Source organism: Phasianus colchicus, chromosome 25 (genome assembly GCF_987193195.1).
Source record: "Phasianus colchicus chromosome 25, bPhaCol1.hap1.1, whole genome shotgun sequence".
Lineage (NCBI taxonomy): Eukaryota > Metazoa > Chordata > Aves > Galliformes > Phasianidae > Phasianus > Phasianus colchicus.
The window spans coordinates 4,820,789-4,842,090 of record NC_143460.1 but is presented as its reverse complement, the minus strand read 5'-3'; the positions used below and the strand labels follow the sequence as shown (position 1 = coordinate 4,842,090).

The 21,302-nt window shown below is 57.0% G+C and overlaps 1 protein-coding gene across 2 annotated transcripts; it reads left to right on the top strand.

The window, feature by feature from the left end:
• The first annotated feature begins 2,792 nt into the window (after positions 1 to 2,792).
• KCNC4 (potassium voltage-gated channel subfamily C member 4) lies at positions 2,793 to 21,217 on the top strand. 2 transcript variants are annotated; one of them, XM_031605904.2, is made up of 5 exons: positions 2,793 to 3,099; positions 3,942 to 4,688; positions 9,083 to 10,019; positions 11,221 to 11,406; positions 15,121 to 15,678. In XM_031605904.2, the coding sequence occupies exons 2-5, from the start codon at positions 4,038 to 4,040 to the stop codon at positions 15,237 to 15,239; spliced, it is 1,893 nt and encodes a 630-aa protein (XP_031461764.2). In that variant the 5' UTR covers positions 2,793 to 3,099; positions 3,942 to 4,037; the 3' UTR covers positions 15,240 to 15,678. The 2 variants fall into 2 exon arrangements, with proteins under 2 accessions (XP_031461764.2, XP_031461765.2); XM_031605905.2 differs by lacking the exon at positions 15,121 to 15,678 and adding an exon at positions 19,735 to 21,217 and having other exon boundaries at positions 2,971 to 3,099.
• The last annotated feature ends 85 nt before the right edge of the window (positions 21,218 to 21,302 follow it).

Here is a 21,302-nt window from a genome sequence, read left to right as displayed (position 1 = left end):
CCCATCTTTGTAGCTCCCTTAGCTGGTTCAGCCCTGGAGAGCACGGGGAGAGCTGAAAGAGGGGAGGATGGGAACACAGGAGCTGTGAGCAGTGTGGGTACCATGGGGGCACTTGGCTGTGATTGCACTCACGATGAGTGTGAGGTGGCATCACACAGAAGGGTTGGACAGATTTGCTGAATGTCCCTGGAGATGAGGGGATGGTGCACAGGAGCAGGGCACATCCTGCAGGATGAGGGTTGGGATAATGGGATCCAGAGGGCAGCTCCATAGGAGCAGGGATGAGGATGCTCCCAGCCACCTCCAGTGAGGGATGCAGGGTTATGGGTGCAGCCCACCTTAAAACCTGGGGTGATGCTGAAGGCCCTGCAATACCACTCCTGGCTGCTGTGCTGAGTGCCTCATCCCCAGCCCACCCCACAGCACGGGGTGGGGGGGGGGGCTTTGATTTCTTCCTCTCCCAGCAGAGATGTGGGAGCTGTCTGAAAAAGCAAGGAAACCCAAAGTGCAGCAGGTGCTGGTGTGCCTTTGGGATGGCAGCTATGGCACGGGGTGGGAGAGCTGTTGCCATAGGAAAGAACCAGGCCAGGAGCGTGACTTCTTTCCCCCTGGAGGAATCTCAGTGCTGAGAATGGGTCTGGGAGGGCACTTAACCCCCCCCTCCTGCTGTAGCTGCTCTGTGCAATAAGGCTGCATGGAAGAAGAATCACAGCGTGTGATTCTGTGCAGGGTTGGGAGAAAAAACGAACAGAGAAATGTTCAGTTGGATAAAATCACCGAGAATTCCCTTTGATGGTGAGGCACAGGGTGGGGTAGGATGAACAAATGGGATGGGGGGCCGATTTTTGGGTATCCCACCTCTTGGCAGCCCTAGAGAATGAGATGCAGGTGTGAACCTGAGGCTTTACCCTGAGTCTTCCAGTTGGGAAACCGAGGCACTGCATGCAGTCAGCAGCTCCAGATGGAGGCGATGGGAGCATCTTCGCTGCTCCCCCTCCAACCCGACCTCCTGCAGCCCCCGAATTGCTTCTGCGGAGCAAAAATCTGCACCAGATGGAGCCGCCTGCCCGGCTTTCCTGCCGGGTGGGACCCACGAGGTGGCACTGTGTGACAGCGACGCGGGCACTGCCACCGCCACGGACATCATCGGATCACAGCATGGGAAAGGACCTCAAAGCAGCCCCCCCAACCCCGGAGCTGAGCCGTCCCAGCCCAAGAACGAAGGGGTGAGGGCACGGCCCCTGCAGGTTGCTGAGGTCGATGTGTTTTTGGTCACAGATCCCAGTGGTGAGGGATGAGGGGGTCGGTTTTTCTGTTGTTCCCCCAAAGCAGGATCAGCTCTCCCTGATTTGAGATGAAGTTCACCCTCCTCCCCCGTTCCTCTGTGGTTGCTGCTGTTCCCAACTCTTCCCATCCTCTCCTTTGGCCCATGAGCCCTCTGAGCTCCCTCCAGCCCTTGTGCTGGGCTGTGTGTGGGGATGTGCCCTATTCTTGGGGTCACGGCCTGGAGGGAGGCAGAGCAGAGACCACCAGTGAACCTGGGGACCCCATTCCTCACCTCTGGACCCCTCCCAGAGGCTGCTGCTTCCTAGGCTGATGCTGGTCCTCCATGTGGTCCTGCTCTTTGCTCTATCCCTCCCCCAGACATAAGCTGAGAAGCCTTCAACCCCACAGTGAGGATGAGGGAGGTCCCTGCAGAGCAACTCCCTCCAGTTCCATCAAGCTTCTCCATCAAGCTCTTTCTATTCTCTCTCTCTCTTTCTTCCTTTTTCTTTCCCTCTCTCTCTCTTTTTTTTTTTTTTCCCCCTGGACATTAAAAATCTGAAGGCATATTTACAGAGCTGCCAGCTTTGGGCGGGTGCTGCTGGCTAAAAGCTCCATTCCTTCCCTGGATCCAACCCATTTATCTGCCTGACCACCCCCTCCCACTCGGGAGCACAGTGATCTCCTGGGAATGAGAGTGACCATATAAAATACGAGCATCAGGTCGCAGCATTCCTTCCTCCTGCCCAAACTCGCATTACTGCTGATGAGGAGCTGAGCAGCACTGCCTGCCCAGTGATGCAAGGCTCGATTTTTCCAGCACTGCTCTCCCTCAGGCTCTGTGCTCCCCTGCTGCTGCAGCCCCAGGTGGTTTGGGTGTGGAGCTGTGCCAACCTCCACCCGCTCAGGACTGGCCCTGGAAGCTTTGGGGTTGCAGCTACAGTTGGAGCTGGGCTTTTTGGGGGTAAGGTTTTAAGTGTGGTGTTGATGGCCATCGTGGCTTTTGGGTGGATGGAGTGTTTGTGTCCCCCCAGCCAAAGGGGTGTGTGTGACACTGCGGGGACAGAGCTGGACGAGGGGTGAGATGGGAGCTGGGACCCCGTTGGGACCCTCTGCAGAGTGGGGAAATGATGGTGGAGTGGGGCAGCGTCCCCCACTTTTGGTCAATTCATTCTGCGCTGAGGATGCTGTTACTCAACTGCTGACCCCCCATCTCAGCCCTCCACCCCCACCAGCGTGCCCATGTCAGACTCTGACCCTACCCATGACCCCAAAACCCCCACCTGCATCCCCCGGTGCCACTGCTGGAGTAAACAGCTCAGGCAGCTCCGGGTCCCTGGGGGGTCTTTGCCTTGGCGACAGGTTCGTTCCTTTCTCCTCCTCCCCAGCGCCAGGAGATGGGGCTGAGCTTCACCGGCCCCCAAGGGAGTGGATGAGCCCCCCCAGGGAGGGGCTTTGGGGGGAGGGGGTGGTCGGTGCCCCGCGATACCCGCGGGCACAGCGCCGGGGAGGGGAGACGTTTCCCGCAGAAGGCGAAGCGGGGATGCTCCTCGGGGAGGGGTGGTCGTGGGAGGGGAGGAGGGCCGGGTCTGCCTGCACTGCCCTGCTCATCCCCCAGCCACCGGCCCGCACCCGGGGTCGCTCTCTCCTGACCTGAGGGACTGCGAGCCAGGGAGGGATGGGATCTGCTCGAGCCTCTGCCAAGAGCTGGCTTCAGATCCGCAGGCGGCTCCGGGCTGCATTTCCCCTCCGGAGCGAAGCGGAGCTGGGGTGCCCGGGGCTGACTGCTCGCTGACACTGAGCCCCCACCTCCAGCGCCTCGCTGCACGCGGGGAGGTGAGCTGGGGGCCGGGGGGGCTGAGGTGGGGGGAGTGGAAGGGACGGACGGATGGGCGTGATGGGGGGATGGAGGGAGGGATGCGGGGATGGAGGAGCGTGCCGGGGAGGGATGGAGGGATGGAGGGCAGCGGCCGGAGATACCGGGGGGGGCGCCGGGGCGGGGGGGTCCTCAGCCCCGCGTCGGGGCGGTGCCGGCCCCTGAAACCCCTCCGCCCGCTCCCAGCCCTATAAAACCCCCCGGGGAGGCGGCGGCGGCGGAGCTTCCCCGGTGAGCACCGGAGCAGCCCTCGCCGCTTCCAACCCCCCCGAGCCGAGTCGGGCTGCAGCGCAACAGGGCCCTCCCGGGCCGCTTCCACTCCCCCCCGCTGCCACCGCCGCAGCCGCCTCGGGAGGCCCCGGGGGTGGGGGGGAGAGCCTCCATCCCCCCCTACCCCACCGCAGCCACCGGGAAACGGGGAGGGGGGGGGCGGAGGGAGCGCGGGGCGGGAGGGGCGGGCGGCGGGGCCCCCCCGGCAACCGGCGCTGCAGGTACCGGGGTTCGTTTCCTTCTCCCGGCCTCCTCCATCCCGGTCGGACCCCCCCCGGCCCTCCACCCGCAGCCTCCCCCCGCTCCGCCCGCCTCCACTTGTTGCTGCCCGCCGGGGCCGCGCTGGCTGCGGGCGGAGGGCGGATTTAATCCGGGGGGGTGGCTTGGGCGGAGGTGGAGGTTGCAGCCTCCCCTGCCGGCCCCCGGCAGCCAGCGGTGTCCGGCTCGGCTCCATCCCGCTCCCCTCGTCCGGCGCCGGGGCTGGCGGAGGCCGGAGCGAAGGCTGAGCCCCCCCCCGTTCTGCCCTCCTCAGTCCCATCGCTGCTCCCCTCGCCCGCCTCCGCGGACCCCCGGCTCCTCGCCCGGAGGAAGGGTGCGCGTAGCGCGCGTCTCCCGTCCACCGAAATCTATGATCAGCTCGGTGTGTGTCTCCTCCTACCGCGGACGCAAGTCGGGGAACAAACCACCTTCCAAAACATGCCTGAAGGAAGAGATGGGCAAAGGGGAAGACTCGGACAAGATCACCATCAACGTAGGGGGCACCCGGCATGAAACCTACAAAAGCACCCTACGGACTTTGCCGGGCACCCGCCTGGCCTGGCTCGCCGACCCCGATGCCCAGAGCAATTTTGACTTTGATGGTAAAAGCAATGAGTTCTTCTTCGATCGTCACCCCGGGATCTTCTCCTACGTCCTCAATTACTACCGAACCGGCAAGCTGCACTGCCCGGCCGACATCTGCGGGCCCCTCTTCGAGGAGGAGCTCACCTACTGGGGCATCGACGAGACCGACGTGGAGCCCTGCTGCTGGATGACGTACCGCCAGCACCGCGATGCTGAAGAGGCCCTGGATATCTTTGAGAGTCCTGAACCTGGAGGAGGGGCTGGAGGAGAGGAGCCCGAAGAGGAAGGGGGTAGGGAGATGGCCCTTCAACGCCTGGGCATGGAGGACAGGCTGCCGGGGGCGGCTGGGGCTGCTGGAGGGGGTGGCTGCTGTCGGAATTGGCAGCCCAGGATGTGGGCGCTCTTTGAGGATCCCTATTCATCCAAGGCAGCAAGGGTAAGCTCCCAAAATGTGCTGGTGAATGGGGTTGGGGCCCTGCTACAGGTACGTCTCCATCTCCCCTTCAGGAGTGGGATGGATGCATTGCGTGTCGTGATCCTGACCATCTTCCATCCCATGGGAAGCTCCGTTGGGTGTCCCATTCCTGACCACCTCCCATCCCATAGGAAGCTCCATTGGGTGTCCCATTCCTGACCACTTCCCATCCCATGGGAAGCTCCGTTGGGTGTCCCATTCCTGACCACCTCCCATCCCATAGGAAGCTCCATCGGGTATCGTGCTCCCAGCCATCTCTCATCCCATGGGAAACCTCTTCCATCGTCTCTCCATCCCTTCCTGATGCACCACATATGGGCTGAGGCTGGGGGTCCCCTTCAAACCTATGGGTGCTGCTGAGCACCTCCTGGCCTGTCAAGGAGGTGTGGAACTGTCTGGGAGAGCCCTTGGCAGGGCTGAGCCCTGGCAGCGTTTTGGGATGCTCTAGGACAGACAGGACTGTGTGTGTGCACATACCAAAAAAACAACATTTAATGGGACTGTGCCCTGGCATGTGTGAGTGCTGGCAGGAGATGCTGGGTAGGGAAACACCAAAATCGGGTCCTGAAATAAATGGGATCCTTACCTTTGTCTCCAAGGAGCTCGTACCCTTCTTCAGGCCCAGGAAGGTGCCCCACGCAGCCCTGCTGGTGCCCTGCACCCATGCCCCCCACTGTCACCACACTGATGCAGCCCACGCTCAGCATACGGTCCCCATCAGCACGTGTGAGCTCAGGCTCACAGCTGCAGCTCTCACACACACACACACAGAGTCCTCTCAGAATCATAGGATCACAGCACGGTTGTGTTGGAAGGGATCTAAAAGATCTCCCAGCCCAATCTCTGCTGTGGGCCGGGTCTCACCCAGCTCAGGTTGCCCAGGACCACCCATGGCTTCATGCACTGCAGGGATGGGGCACTCACAGCTCTGGGCAGCAGTGCCACGGTCTCAGCCACGTTGCAGAAGGCCCCCCGACATGTCAGGCACCATTTGCCCCCAGCGAAGCCGTGTTGGCTGTTTCTGTCCTCCGTGTGTCTTAGGAGAGCTTCCAGAAGGATCTGCTCCATGACCTTGCAGGACACAGAGGTGAGGCTGGCTGGCAGCCCTTCCCCACCTTTTCCTTTTTCTGCCCTTCCCCTTTTCCAGTCAATGGGAGCTTTGCTGGACTGCCACAACTTCTGAAATGTGACAGAGAGTGGCTCAGCATTCATCTCCCATTTCCCCCCCCTCCCCCCCACCTTTCCATGCACCTCATGCAGTCCCTGTGAGTATTTGGCATCCTTACACATCTGCAACCCCATCTCCCACCGTGGGCATCTCCTCATGCTCCCAACCCCTGCCTTTGGGCTCTTTGGGCTCACAGCACAGCCTGGGCTCTGCCTTCCAGAGAGCCTCTCCTCCCCAGAGCTCTTAGATCACCCCTAAAGTGCTGCCCACTGACCCCAGACACCTTCCCACCCCATTCCAAGGCCATCTGGCTCCATCCATGCACACTTCCCCCCACTGTACCCGTGCCACACACACACACAGACGTGGGCATTTGGGAACAAAATGAATTCTGGATGCTTTTAGAGGTGCAAAAACCCATCAATGGTAAGATGGGATCTTGGAGGCATTTCCCACCCACCAGCAATGCACAGGGCAGGGGTCACTTTGTCAAGGAGGTGTTTTTGCAGCTAACACAGGAACGGCACACATACACACACAGCACTGGGGCAGCAGAGCTTTCCTTGCTGCAGGAGGGGTACCCAATCCTCTCCCCATCTCGGGGTCTCATTGCATCTGAGTGTTGAAAGATATTAAAGAACCACAGCACCAAAATAATGGAGCAGAGCAATTCAGTTCGGGTTTTTGTTGTTCTGTGCTGAGCAGCTACAGGAAAGTCGTTTGCTAAACAGAAGCAGCAGGAGGGAGCCAGGCTGCAAAGTCTGACTGGGAGCTAATGGGATGGATGGAGCAGCACTGGGATGTACTGGGAGCTCCCTGCTCCCTTCTGTGCCCTCTGAGATAAGGGCTCAGCTCAGCACTGCTGTGGGGACGGCCAACTTCCAGCCATGATTCTTGCAGGCTCGTATTTTCCATGCAGAAATATCAACGTGGTTTTGCAATATTTGGGAGAACTGCTCCAGCAGAAGGGGCAACTGAGGTGCACTTGACCCAAGTGACAGCAGCCCACTTATTGCAGGGATCTGTCACCAGTTTGGTGTCACCCCTCAGCACTGGGATGCTCCTTTGGTGCGACATTCGTGGATCCCCCTCCAAATTGGGAGCAACGCTGCAAGATTTTTTTGCTCTGGTCTTTGGAAGAGGGTCAGTGGTGGCTGTTGGGGTTTTTTGGGGATGCAGCACATCCCACGGCTGCTCTCACAAAGCTGGCAGCAGGGAAAGGAGTGCTGCCCCTCCATCCTGTGACAGCAGTGACTAAGAGTCTCAGGGGCTGAATTTCTCCATTCTTTGCTCCTCCTCACACCTGGAGCAGCCCCTGGGGCTCTGAGTCAGTTGGTTCGTGGCTATTTCCATCTTCCTCTCCCTCCACCATCTCTCTCCCAGCATCTGGTTAGATGCCATCCAAGTTCAGCATCGATCTCCACTGTTCCCCATTGGAAGCTGCTCTGACTGTGGTTTTAGCTCTGCTTCCAAACTCTGCTTACGTGTATCTCCTCCTTTTTTTCCCTTTGCAGCACTGACCTCATGCCCATTGGGACCTTCAGGCTAGAGACCCCATGCGGGGAGATGGTTTTTTTGAGATCACCCTTCCCAAGCTGCATCCAAGCACAGGGATCAGGTTCTGGGGAACTCGTTTAGTGGGACTCACAGCGCTGTGTTGGTGGTTGCTGTGTATAGACATGGATTTTATGTTATTTTAAAGACATTTAAGGGAAGGGAAAAAAAAAAAAAAAAAGAGGTTGGAGCAAAACAGAGGTTAGAGCTGGGCTATCTCAGGTCAGGTCTTCAGCTGACACAAAACTGCAGCACTGCTGACTGAAGGGGGGGGGAGGCACTGCTTGGCACTGGCTGTGAACCTGACTCCTATTTTTAGAGGATGCTGTTGCTCCTGGGGCTGTCAGCTCTCACCTCCACGGCTCACACAGCAGTCCTATTCCATTGCCCTACTGCTCCTTCAGGGCAGTGCAGGGTCTCACCATCAGGCTCTGCTGGGGGATAGGAAGAGTCTCAGCCCATCCCTGGGCCAGCACCCATTGCTGGGGGCAAGAATCACCTTCCAGAGGTTTCTCTGCTGATTTGAGTCTTTTTAAACTTCACACCTCACTTTGGGAGGGAGGGATGATGCTTTTCTCTATGCCAGACCCACGTGGGTTTGCCCTTGGGACACCCTATGAGGATGCTCTCACATTACGAGTGGTGCTGGGGCTTTTTTTTCTCCATCGTGACTCAGGGCTGTCTCCTCTGCTGATTCACTCCAGCCAACGACCCGGGCTGTTGCCTCCAGCAGCTTGTGCTGGGCAGGGGGGTTTGCAATGCCATGAGCCATGCAGTGGGAGCAGCAGATTGCATCCTGTCTGGTGCAGGCAGTTGTGTTAGCAGCAAAGGGCGCTGGAGCAAAATCTGCTCCCATGAAACCAAAGCAGCCCTGGAGGGAGGGAGATGAAGATGGAAATGGAAATGGAGATGGTGATGGAGATGGAAATGGAGATGGAGATGGAGATGGAAATGGAGATGGTGATGGAGATGGAGATGGAGATGGAGATGGTGATGGAGACGGAGACAGAGACAGAGACAGAGATGGAAATGGAGATGGAGATGGAGATGGAAATGGAGATGGAGACGGAGACGGAGACGGAGATGGAGATGGAGATGGAGATGGAGATGGAGATGGAGATGGAGATGGAGGGATTTTCTGCTCTGATGCTTTTTTCGTGGGTTCTTGCCCATGTCCCAGACCTCACATTAGGTTCATGGAATAATAAAATGGCCTGAGCTGGGAGTTTGGTTTGAATGCAGGGAAAAGCTCTTTGACTTAGTCCTCTCACAGATGCCTTCTCCCATGTGTGCCCAGTGCAGGCTTGCTCCAAACAGGAACACCCAAACAACAAAACCTCCCCCTTCTCCATCCTTGGTCTTGAGGTGGGTGGCAGCAACACAGCTCCCAGGGTGTTTTGAGCCTCATTTTTATCAGATGAGGACTTCTCCCATCCCTGCTGTTGCCGTATGCTTGCAGGGATGAGAAGAGATGTACTAAACTCAGGTGACACCAGCAGCATGCCTCAGGCTGCCCTGCAGTTATCATCATGGTGCTCCATAACATCAGCACTCTCCCAAGCCAGGTGACCCAAATCTTTCCACGCATCCCCAGGAAATTCAGCTAACAGCTTGGCTAATTCTGCATTTGCAGGTAGTTGCTTTTGCCTCGCTCTTCTTTATCCTGGTCTCCATCACGACCTTCTGCCTGGAGACACACGAGGCCTTCAACATCAACGTCAACGTGACGGAGACCCTCGTGGTGGGCAACACCACGACGATCCTGCTGACGCACAAAGTGGAGACGGAGCCCATCCTCACCTACATCGAGGGGGTCTGCGTCCTCTGGTTCACCCTCGAGTTCCTGGTTCGTATCATCTGCTGTCCAGATAAGCTTCTCTTCGTTAAGAACATGCTCAACATCATTGACTTTGTGGCCATCTTGCCCTTCTACCTGGAGGTAGGTCTTAGTGGCCTGTCCTCCAAAGCTGCTCGGGATGTGCTGGGTTTCCTGCGAGTGGTTCGTTTCGTCCGGATCCTTCGGATCTTCAAGCTGACCCGACACTTTGTGGGTCTCCGTGTGCTGGGTCACACACTCCGGGCCAGCACCAACGAATTCTTGCTCCTCATCATCTTCCTGGCTTTGGGAGTCTTGATTTTTGCCACCATGATCTATTACGCCGAGCGGATCGGAGCCAAGACGTCTGACTCCAGCGGGAGCGACCCGACTCACTTTAAGAACATCCCCATCGGGTTCTGGTGGGCCGTGGTCACGATGACGACGCTGGGCTATGGTGATATGTACCCCAAGACCTGGTCAGGCATGGTGGTGGGGGCCCTCTGTGCTCTGGCCGGGGTGCTCACCATCGCCATGCCTGTGCCCGTCATTGTCAATAACTTTGGGATGTACTATTCGCTGGCCATGGCCAAGCAGAAGTTGCCAAAGAAGAAGAAAAAGCATATACCCCGTCCGGCCCCGATGGACTCCCCCACCTACTGCAAATCTGAGGAGAACTCCCCCCGCAACAGCACCCAGAGCGACACTTGCCCCTTGGCGGTAGAGGAAGGGGTGGCTGAGCGGAAGCGGTCAGGTGAGACCCCAAAGGTGGGGCAGAGGGAGGGGGAGACCTCTGGGAGCCCCCAAGGCTGTGGCTCTGTTCCCATATGCTGCCATGGGCTCGCGGAGTGCTGAGGTCTTGGTTGGGACACCTGGGTATGGGGAGTGGTGTTGGTGGATCTCCCACTAGAGCTGGGTGCAGGGAAAGGGCCATATTCTGCTCTCCAAACACAGACCAAGTCACCCCACCTTCAGGGGGTCCCTGCCTGGTCCATCCTGCTTATCCTGACAGAGGTAAGACCACTGACCCAACTGCTGCAGACCACAGACCCAACTCTTGTAGACCGTCATCCCAATCCCCATCTCACTTTGGCAGTGTCCCTGGGGTCAGTTTTCTTTTCCTTCCTCCCGCTGTAAATCAGGGCGTGCTCCACCAAGACTGATAACTCCATAGATACTTCCTGGGGCCTGACCTCGCTTTCCCATTCATCTCCAATGAGATGTGGTTCCCTGCACGATGAGCCCAGCGCTGCCCAGGCAGGAGCAAAATCAGCCTCCGTACGTTTGTACTTTGGTCTCATGCACTGAGCTGGAGTTTGGGGCATTCCCAGTGTGTTCTCCTGGTTAAAAGATGTCCCTGTTTCTGCACAGCCCAGCTATGGGCAGCATCACTTGGGCTGAGCTAAGGGAACGGTGGGCACCCAGCATATTTCTTTTCCAAATGCCTGCACAGCCCCTCTGCCCCACGACACCCCAGAGTGGGAAGCAGGAGGAGCTGTCAAAAGCCCATCCCTTCACTCCAGCACTGATTCAGGAACTCAGGATGGGTCTTCAGCGTGCAGAGCATCTTCTCAGATGGCAACCCAGAATCAGGTGGCATAAATTCAGCATTTCTCCAAACAGCTCCTATTTGCAGATGGTGTGAATTTGGAAGAGCAAATTCCCATCAGCTGTGGGGGTGGATTTCAAAGTCCCAGGGGGGGGTGTTTCTCCTCTGGCTGGCCCTGCAGGGTATACAGCCCTCAGTAGCAGGAAGAGTAGTTGTTTGCTGCTTGGGGTTAAGATTTAGCATGGTTCTGCTTCCCTGGTAGCTGTATTTTAGCTTGGATTTTTGGGAGCTGCTCTGAGCTACCTGTGATCTCGTTGTAGGGGTTTGATGAGCCCCTTCTGGCCACCCCGAGCATGTTGCTTTGCAGGTTCCTCCTGCTGATGGGTGTCTGCTGCCCTTCTTGCAGACTCCAAGCAGAATGGTGAGGCCAACGTGGTGCTGTCAGACGAGGAGCAGCCGCTGTCCCCATCTGATGAGGAGAAGCGGCCCATGCAACGCTCGAGCACCAGGGACAAGAACAAAAAATCCTCCACGTGCTTCCTCCTGGCCACGGGTGACTTCTCCTGCACAGCAGATGGAGGCATCCAGAAAGGTACAGTCAGGGCTGGTGCTGGGAGCCGTGGGTTGGGGGCAAGGCTTCCTGCATCTGTTTGAGGCTGGGATTCATCTCCATCTGCCTGCCTGGCTCTTCTCTGCTCCCTCCATTTCCAGGCCCCCAAGTCCCCTTGTTTCTCTGCCTCTCCATCTGCTTCATTTCCATCCGTTGTGTCTCTCTGTGGCAGTTCTTACCTTCTTGTTTTCTCCTCCCCTGATTGCCACCGTTTGAGATCTGGGACCCGATGCTCGTCACGCTGCCTTCCGTGGGGTCAGCCCTGTGCCCATCTCAGGGTGCTGTGCCTCTCCTGAGGAGGTGGTGAGATTGTGGTTGAAGCGGGTCGGAAGGTTTTCAACAGGGAAAAAGAGCCTGTGGTCTTTTCTCTGTCCCTTCCCTCTCCTCCTCCAATGCCTTTTGGTGTCTTTGAGCGTGGGGAATCGTGCTGTGTCAACTGCTGCCTTGCCAAAAGCACGGGGTTGCCAGGAAGGCTGTCTCCTCTGGGTTTAGAAAGTGAGCTTTGGGAAGTGTTGGGAGAAAACTGTGGGGGAGACCAGCCAGGAAAACACAGAGCTCTTCTTCCAGTGACAAAGAGGCAGTCTTCTTCAGTCGGGTCCCTTTGCATCCTGGAGCCATGGGATCCACCTGCATCCTGGATCGCTGGGTTAATCCTTAGGGCATGGCTCAGTTCTTTAGTTTTCCTGCTCTCTTGTACGTCCGAGGGGGTGTGGGAGGATGCAGAGCTGCAGCACTGACCTACTTCTCTCTTCTCAGCACTGTTTCAGCCCAGTTAGTCCCAGTCCCTCACCCCAGTGCATGGGAGCTGGGGCCAGGCAGGGTGAAGGATGATGCCGTGCTTTGCAAGCCCTCAATTTGTTGCTTGGCAAAGAGGAAGGGTCTCATTTTGGGGGCTGTGACCCCCAGCCCTGGTGCTTTGGTCCATCCCACGCCCCCCAGTGCCTTTTGCTCCCCGGGCTCCAGCAGCCCTGGAGTTGTGGGTTGGTGTTTGGGGATGATGGCAGTTATTACATTAGCAGGAGCAAATTGGTTGCCTTCTCCTGGGAAATCAAGGATTCCCTTTGGTGTTCCCACACAACCTCCTCCCTTAAAAAGAGGGGAAAGAAAAAAAAATAAAAGCCGCGTTCATCTTTGGGCAGCAGAGCGTTGTACAAATATGTGCTCAAAGTTCTCGGTGCTTTGCCTGGAAGTGCTGTTTGCTCTGAAGTTGGGCTCTTTCCTCACTGCTCCCTAAAGAGAGGGGAAAAGTTCTGATTCTGCCCTGGGAAGGACACTGGAAGGGATGGGGGGAGGGTGGAAGGCTTCATCCTTGGGAGATGCTCAGGTCAGGCAGCTCTTCAGCTGAGGAGTTGCAGCTGGGACCCCTTGAAGCCAATGGAAGATCTGCTGAGGGTGCAGTGCAGCTCTTGCTGGGCTCCCAAACCGCATGACTTGGGATGGAAGGGACCTTAAAGACCACTTAGTTTTAAGGAATAAGGCCAGGAAATTAATACTGCTGTCATTTTCCTTGTGGGGTGGCACTAAGAGTTCTTCAGAAGGGCACCGTGGTGATCTCTGGGTGGTCCTGCCCTTCCTGCAGATATCAGGGTGTTTTACTGCAATTAAAAATGCATGTCTACGTGGGTCACTCACCTTCCTGAAGGCTCTGCTGGGAGGTGGCCTGGTGCTCAGCAACATGTGAGACCCTTTAGGAAGGGAAAACCTCAGTACTTGTGCCACTGGGGATAGGCAGGTGGGACTCTGGTTCAGGCTGACATCTCCCATGGTGACGTACCCCAGTGTGGATCAGGGTCAGAGGTGGGCAGAGCATCCTCCCGTGTTCGTGCCTGAGGATGCTGGAAGCTGCAGAGCACCTCTTCCTGATTTATCTCCTGCTGAGGCTGTTTGTTCTGGTACTGGGATGCTGGCAGCTCTGCAAATTGAGATGAGCTTGGTTCGGAGCCCAATTCACTGATGGCCATCTGTCAGATGCTGGGACAGGTACCCATGTCTGTACAAGCTGTGGAAATCAGGAGACGGGGCTTCTTCAGGAACATGCTGCAGATCTTGGCGGCTGCTATGGTTGGAGCACGGATGCCAACAGTTGGTTTCTTTGGGGGCAGCTCAAAGAGAAAAGCCCCCCTGCCCACCACCCCTCGGGTGAAACCAGAGTGCAGCGTGACACCTGCATGGTGGCATTTGTCTTTTGTCCCTTTGGCTGCTTCCAGTGGGGTCACTTTCCTTCCTCCCTGCTGCTGGGGGTTGCTGCACACCCCTTATCTCCCTCCAGCAATGCGTCCTGCTGGGACACAGATACTGGCATGGCTCTTGGCACCTGAGCACACATCCTCTGCTTTCATGCAGAGATATGGAGGCAGGACAAAGCCCGCAGCAAGCAAGGTGGGTTAGGATAGTCTAGGAACAGCGAGGCAGAAACCAGAGCAGCCCTTCTAAAGAGGGCATAGGGAATGGCATTAAATGGAGAGAATGGGATCGACCACCTTTAGCAGCACCCAGCCTTGCAAAGCACCAAGTCTTTAGCTTGGCTGCCAGAGCTCGGTGCATCACGGCACTGATTTCACTCTGCTTCTTGCTATTAGGGCAGAGCCATGCCTGGCATGTGGACCCAGTGCTCACGTGAGCATCTGCTGGTGATGCTCGGCTGGGAGGGTGCAGGGACAAACCCACGTTTGCACAGGGACGTGAGTGTGTGCAAGCAGCATGCGGGCACCAGGCTGCTGGTAAACGCACACGTGTTGCTGGGCTCTGCTGCCTGCTTGCATTACCCCATCCCCATCTGCTGCTGGCTCAAAGCATGTGTGAGCATGCACGTGCACCACAAGGATTTGCATCGTGGGGTGCACGGGACTGCTGGCTCCTGGGGTGCACGCTGCTCCTTGGCAACAAATGTGTTTTGAAAGCAATCCCTCAGTTAGCACCTGCATGGCTTGCTGGGAGAGCAGCTCCTCAAACAAAGTGCAGTGTTGGCAATTAGCAAAGCGTGGCCCTTGGTGGCAGCTGGCCTGCAGTTAGGTGGAAGCCACAGGGCTGGGGCAAATGGCACAGCTCAGGGCTCATGTGGGCTCTTAATCAGGACTGCTGTTTGGTCATCAATCCCATTTTCAGTGCAAATACTTGGTTTTCTTTCCCCAAGAAGTGTTGCTTTTGACCCGGGAGAACATCTGGCTGTTGCTTTTCCATCTGAGCCCAAGCAGTTTCTGGCTTTTGGGGGGCGTGCAAAGAGTTCCCACACTTACAGAAATGGAAATATTTGCTCTTCAGTGCGATTGCTCACAGAAAATCCTGAGCGTTTCTACCTGCTCCTCTGCGTACAGAAAGGTGTCAGCAGAAGCTTGCTGCTTAACAATCCAGAGCTGGGGAAATAACTCCTTCCAAATCCCACATTTGTTTGAATTCCACTGCTTTCCCCAGTCGCTTCAGCCCACAAACTGCCCGGACTCATCCCTCATTCAGACGCCAGGCCCAGCAGTGGGGTGATGCAGTGCCCCACCAGCAGCACAGCTCCACGCTGTGGGGGCACCCCCTGGAGAAGGGGTGGCTGTGGGGTGCAGGGTGGTGGGGAGAGGACTCAGCAGGCTGTTAGAGGCTGCAAGGAGCAGCACTGCTCTTCCTGGATCTTTTGGGGAGGGGGCTTAGCGTTCAGGCGTGGGGCTGAATGCGGCTCTAACCTCACCTCTGTCCCTTTTCTTCATAAAGGCTATGGAAAATCTCGGAGCCTAAGCAGCATAGATGGTGTGGCAGGACCTGCGGGGGGGTTGGCTCCCCTCGCCTCGCGCTACAGCTCTCCCTGCTCCCCCGTCCCCTCCATCCTCTAAATGCCACCCGGATTCCGCTTTGTGTGTCGGCCGCGCGCTCCCCGTGTCGCTCTGTCCCCCCATCCCTGTGATGCTGTGTCCCCAGCGGTGCCCAGGATGTCCCCATCACCGAGAAGTGGGCTTTAACCTGCAGCCCAGCCCCGCTCCCCTGCCTGCAGACAGGACCCCTGACGTCTCCATGCACTTCGTCCTCTCGTGTCCGTGCGTTTGGGACAGTCCCATGGAGTCCCATGGGGGTGGGAGGGCTGCTCAGTGTTTTTTCATCACCTGGAAACCTCACTCGTCCCCAATACTTTGGGCTGAGGGTGTGCGGTCCCTTCCCGTGGCCCATTTGCACTTGGGCTGGGAATGCAAGAAGGATGCGTTGACTCATCAAATTACACATCGTTGTGCTGGAAATGGCTGAGTTCATCTCATTTTAGGGCTCCTTTTCAAACAGCCTCCAATTTCTGGAGGCACTGGATGAATAAATCTCTATTCCCTGCCCGGCAGCAGTTCCCCTCTTGTTTGGTGCTTTTCTGTGCCTAACTCTGCTTCTCTGCTTGTGTCTGCTTCTCTGTTTGACTTGGGGATGGTCTCAAGGAGGGATGGGGTTTTGCAACCTCAACGACAGCCCCCTTCAAGTGGGGGAATGGGAGAGAAAGCGTGGGATGTGGGTGGATGGTCCGTAAAGAGGTGTGGGGAGGGAGATGCGGGGAAAGGAGCAGCTGGGAAAGCTGCTGCTGTGAATTGGGGAGCGGGAGAGCTGGGTGTGATGGGAGAGCTGGTGGTGCCCCAATGGGCAGGGAGTGCTGTGCTGGATGGGCTCAGGCTGTGGGGCACAGCATCCCATGGGGTGGGAGAGGGATGGGGCTCACGTGAGGGTGAGGTCCTGGTGCATCTCATAGCATCCTCCCCTCGGAGCACTCTCTGCATTTGGAGCAGGAGGAGCTGAGTTTCCCCTCCCCCCCGAATCCATGCAAGGCACAAGGTGACCCCCTGTGCTTTCCGTGGGCTCGGAATCATAAATGATTTACTCAAGGTCAGGTGCTGGCACTGGGGACAAGCCAAGCAGAGCCAGCAGCCCTGCGTGGTGCAGAAAGGCTCTAGGTTTGGAAGAGGCACCGCGAGCAGAGAATTAACCCCAGCAGCCACAGGTTTGGTGTGGAAAACCCTCGGTGCACCACAACGTTGATCCCTGGTTTCCTGTTAGAGCCAACGTGGAGCCACGCTTTGCAATTTTTAGCCTCGGCGTTATGCAACTGGGTGGAAGGCATGACTAATGTGCAAAAGCTCCTCTAAAACAACAGGGCCCCGAATGGGAGACAGAGGCATTTCTGTGGGAGGCACCAAACTGGTGAAAAACCCACAGCATCTTCGCTCTCCTTCCTCCCCCCCTCCCCCTTCGCCTTCCTCTGAATAGCAGTTTGGGGGCAGTGGGGTGCTGGGATTTTCGGGTGAGGTCCCGGTGGGTTTTGAGGGTGAGAGAGCAGGGGTTAATCCCACTGCTAAGAATATAAGAGGAGCTGTGATGGATCAGAAGAGCAGAGCGCTAAATGGCTCTGCAGCCTGGAGTCTTATCACAAACAGTGGCCAAAATTGGCTGCCTGGAGAATAGGATAAGAATAGAGCGAGTGAATACGATACTTCCCCCAAATATCCTCCCAGCCACTTGTCTATGTTTAGGGATCTGGAGAGGAGCGCGCGTTCCGGCTCAGTTGAAACGCATTGGGAGAAAGCAAGGTGGTTTGATTTATTCTTGACAAAGGGGATCGATTGAGAGCAGCACGGGCTGCCTCTGCCCTGCTCCAAAAGCGGGGTTTAAAATTTCAGCAGCGTGCAGTGATTGAACTGCAGTGATGGTTGAACTGCAGTAGTTGAGCTGCAACGATGGCTGAGCTGCAGTGGTGGAGTTGCAGTGATGGTTGGGCTGCAGTGATTGAACTGCAGTGATTGAACTGCAGTGACTGAGGTGCATCGGTTGAGCTGCAGAGGTTGAACTCAGTGGTTGAGCTGCAGTGGTTGAGATGCAATGGCTGAGCTTCCTGCTGCCCCGCTGGCCCTAAAGGCAGAGCTGTGTCCTGTTCTGCTCAGCTGCTGGGGATCACCTCATCCCAACAGGACGCTGTGCTCTGTGTGCTGCATCCCTGTGCACAGGAATCTCCCCTCCCCATCACAGCTGCAGGGATGGGCTTAGGGATGCTCTTCCCACCTGCAGAGCTCCAGGCTGTGATCTGTGTCCCTGCATCCATCCGTCTGTCTGTCTGTCTGCTGAGGCTGACAGCATTTTGCAAGCAGCTCATCCTTAGGAGCTGGGGGGGCTTTGGGGCAGTGCCCCCATCAACCCCCATCTGCCTGTCGCTCCCAGGGCCGTCCTGTGCTGCAGCAGGAGCCCGGGTTGCGTGCAAAGTATTAATTGTTATTGCTGCAACAACTGCTCTGTTTCTCAGGAGATGCCCGAAAGAGCTGAGAAAATAGAAAGGTCTGTCAGGCAGTGGGGCGGGAGGTGAAGATGTCAGGAGAGTAATTGCTCTACCCAGAAGCAGCCTGTTTCTGACTTCCCCTGACTGCCAGGAAAAAATCCTCCGTGCTTATGTGATGACAATAAAATGATAAAAAAAAAAACAAAAAAAAAAGCAGCCGTAGCCTTTGCCCGTGCTGACGAGGAATGCAGAGAGCAGAGGCAGATGCAAAATAAGACGCAGCTGAGCTTAAAAATAGTGCCTCCTTCTCCCACCTCCCAGTCCGGCGCTCCGCTCCTCTGCTTGGGCAGCGGTTCTGATTGGAGGAGCAGATTGAGGTTCATCCCAACCTCTGCAGTGCTGGGTGAGGATTGGGGTCCTCTGCCCCTCTGCAAATCCCCCCCCCCCCAACTGCAGCTGAGAAAAGAAGAGCATCTTATGGAGAGCTGTGGGTTGGACCCAAATGCTTTCTAAGGTGTTTGGTGGCTCCAGCCCAGTGCTGCCCATTGCGGCCGCACCGCCTCTGCGTGGGGTCGGGTCGGATGCTTCACCTGCAGAGCCTCTTGTCCTCAAACAGAACATAAAAGAAATAGGAAAACCACCTGCAGAATTAGGGTATGACCTACCCACAGGCTGTGCTGGGGCAGGAGGTGGAGGCAGAGATGGGGCTGTCCAGGGAGGTCCATTAGGAGCAAAGTGGACCTGGCAACTCCTCCTGCAAACCAAAGGGGTTTTGGGGCCAGGTCTCAGCTGGGGAGGGCTGATTCACATCGGAGCCATGGGGTAAGGATGGGCACAGACAGGAGGGCAGTTTTCTGGCAGTGGCTTTGTCTGGAGACTAAACCAAACTCTCATCTGTTGTTATTTCTTTGTAGTCGCGCTGATTTCTCCGGGGCTGGTGAGCTGCTTCCCAAGGAGCTCCCGGGGGGATGCGGGCAGCAGGTCTGAGCTCATGCATGAGCTCTGAGCAGGGAGGAGGAGGAGGAGGAGATGGAAGTTAAAAGCTGGGTTGTGTCCCTGGGAAATCGATAGAGCTGCTGGGGATGCTCCAGCTGGCCCAGGGACCCACAGAGAGCTTCCAGGCTGCTCTCCAAAGCGGGAACAGCCACGGATTGCAGCAGCTGCATCCCACCCATATTTCTGCATGGGGACGAAGGCGAATCCCCAAAGCAGCCCATCACTGGGGGCACGCTGCCCTGGGAGTTATGGGCTGTAATCCCCCAGCATTTTGCTGGGATGTGGCATTGAAAAGATGATGCGCGTGGAGAGCCCAACCCGCAGCAGCAGAGGATGGGACTTTTCTTTTGAGGAAGCCAAATTTTGGAGCTGCAGGGGGTGAAAGGAGCCACGAGAGCCCAGCGTTGGGTTCTGCAGCAATATTGCTGGGAGGAAAGGGCAGCCCTGTGCTTATCGGGAGGATCAGAGCTGTCTCCCCGCCTGACGGCCCCTGGAAACCTGGCACACGGGTATGGGCGGCGTTGTGACTCAGAGCTCCAATCAATGTTAATTAATTCAATGATAACGAATGAGAAAGAGAGAGAGAGAGAGAGAAAAATAAACCACTGCAGGATATTAATGCACTCAGCTTGGCTTTGGGACATCTGGCTAGAGGTTGGTTTGGAGACTTTGGTCACAAGCAGCTTTCCTGGAGGATGCGGTGAGGGTGATGATTTCCCTCTTTGCTCTTTAACCTCTTTAACCTCAACTTCAGTGCTGGTGGAGAACCAAGGAGCAGCTGAGGTGGAGGCATTCCCCACGTCCCCATCCCTATGTCTGTTTCTCCTTGGTTCTCCACCCATTTCCCACGTCTCCACCTTGGCTGATGGTGTCTGAGCCCATTTAAAGGCATTTTTAAAAACGGTTTTATCAGTTTATTGATGGAACAGCAGCACTTTCTCCCAGGAGAAGGCTGTATCCCTTTGCACTACGCTTTCTGCACCCTATGAAGTGTTGGTCCCTGTGGAGTTCAGTGTCTCTCTCCCTCTCTTTCCCCACAAACAGCTGATGGAAGCGGTGCCCAATGCTATGTTTAATACCTCTGTCTTTCATTGCAGACACCTGCCAAGACGTCCTCTCTTCCAGTTACCCCCAGGGTGAGGTGGTCACCTTCTCCTGAGCCCCAGCTGGATGCAGGCAGCACCCCAGCGAGGGACGTGCGCCCCGAGGGATGCTCTCCCTGAAGCTAAGGGATGTTTGCCCAAAGGGATGCGTTCCCTGAGGCCCAGGGATGCTATCCCATGGCTCAAGGATCCTCTCCCTGAGGCTGAGTGATGCATTCCCCTAAAGATGCTCTCCCCACGGTGCAGGGATGCTCTCCCCACAGCCAAGGGATGCTCTGCCCAAGGGAGATGCTGTCACCGGTGCCAAGGGATGCTCTCCCCAAACCCGAGGGATGCTCTGCCCTAGGCTGAGGGATGCATTCCCCCAGGGATGCTCTCCCTGAGGCCAAGGGATGTTCTCCCGGTGAGCTTTGCCTGCCCCACGCAGCGACCCAAAGCTCTGGCTGCCATCCCTGTGGCTGGAGTAGTGGGGTTTGGCAGCCGAGTCCCCTGCTGAAGAGGGGCAGTGGGGGGCTCCCTGCCTGCTGCCAGCCCCGCCGTGCTCTGCCCCATCCTCTGCCCCTGCTTTCGGACACGTGCCCCAGCTGCTGCCATCCTGCTGATGTGACCCAGCCGGAGTCCCACCAGCTGCTCGCCCCCTCACTCCTGCACAGTGCCCCATCCACGCTCTGACCACCTCCATCGCCAAACTGGGGCTCTCCTCCACGCTGGGTGCCACACACGGGGTGCTGTGCCATCATGGGGTGGGCTGGGGGGATGGGGATGGGAAGCAATAGGGGATGGGGATGGGTGCTGAGGTGGGGTGAGCCCGGCTGGCTTGAAAGAGTCGGTGTCTTTCTAATGCTGTTCCATATCTCTGTGATGAAGGCAATACTACTCCCATTTCCTCTGTCCTGTACGCATGCCTCTCCCTGTCCAGCCGCACTAGAGTTCAAATAAAGACATCTGTGAGCTGAGTCAGCTCCCACACCCCCTGCCGTGAAGTGTCCCTCCTTGCCCAAGGATCGCGGTGCCGGTGGCCGTGCTGTTCTCACATTGGATCAGAGCCCTCTTGGAAAGCTCACGTTGGTTGCAACATCTTCATTTGGTGGAGGGAAGCACTGCAGAGCTGACCAATGCATTGCCTCTCCCTGCTCTGAGCAGCAGAGCTGAGCTAATCAGCAGTAAAGCCGTAGCGGTGCCATCATTAGGTTTCAGAGTGAACAACGCATGGAGGTGAAGGGCTGCAGCTCTCCAGGCTGCAGGGGCAGAAGGCAGCAGGTCCAAGCAGGCAGCATGAGGCTGATTCACATGTGGGGATCTCACACCTTTCGGATCTGAATGGGTTCAGAGGTGGGTTAGAGCCTCTGAACCAGCTGGCTGCAGCATGAGCCCTCAAAAAGCCAGAAAGCCCAGCTTGGCTGCTGCAGTGAGCAGGGGAGGCTCAGCTGAAGCCTCAAGAATATGCTGTTTTGTGCTTTTTTTTCTTTTGTTCCTCCAGTGACAACCCACCCAGGGGCATGAAGTCTTCTATTCAGGGCTGCAGAGGGAGAAGGGGAAGGTTATAAACCCAGAGTGGGAGG

Excerpts from the sequence above, each read along its gene's own strand:
- KCNC4 (XM_031605904.2), top strand. The coding sequence starts at position 4,038 with ATGATCAGCTCGGTGTGTGTCTCCTCCTACCGCGGACGCAAGTCGGGG. Across the intron at positions 4,689-9,082 it reads ATTCATCCAAGGCAGCAAGG|GTAGTTGCTTTTGCCTCGCT; the intron begins GTAAGCTCCCAA and ends CTGCATTTGCAG. Across the intron at positions 10,020-11,220 it reads GGCTGAGCGGAAGCGGTCAG|ACTCCAAGCAGAATGGTGAG; the intron begins GTGAGACCCCAA and ends CCCTTCTTGCAG.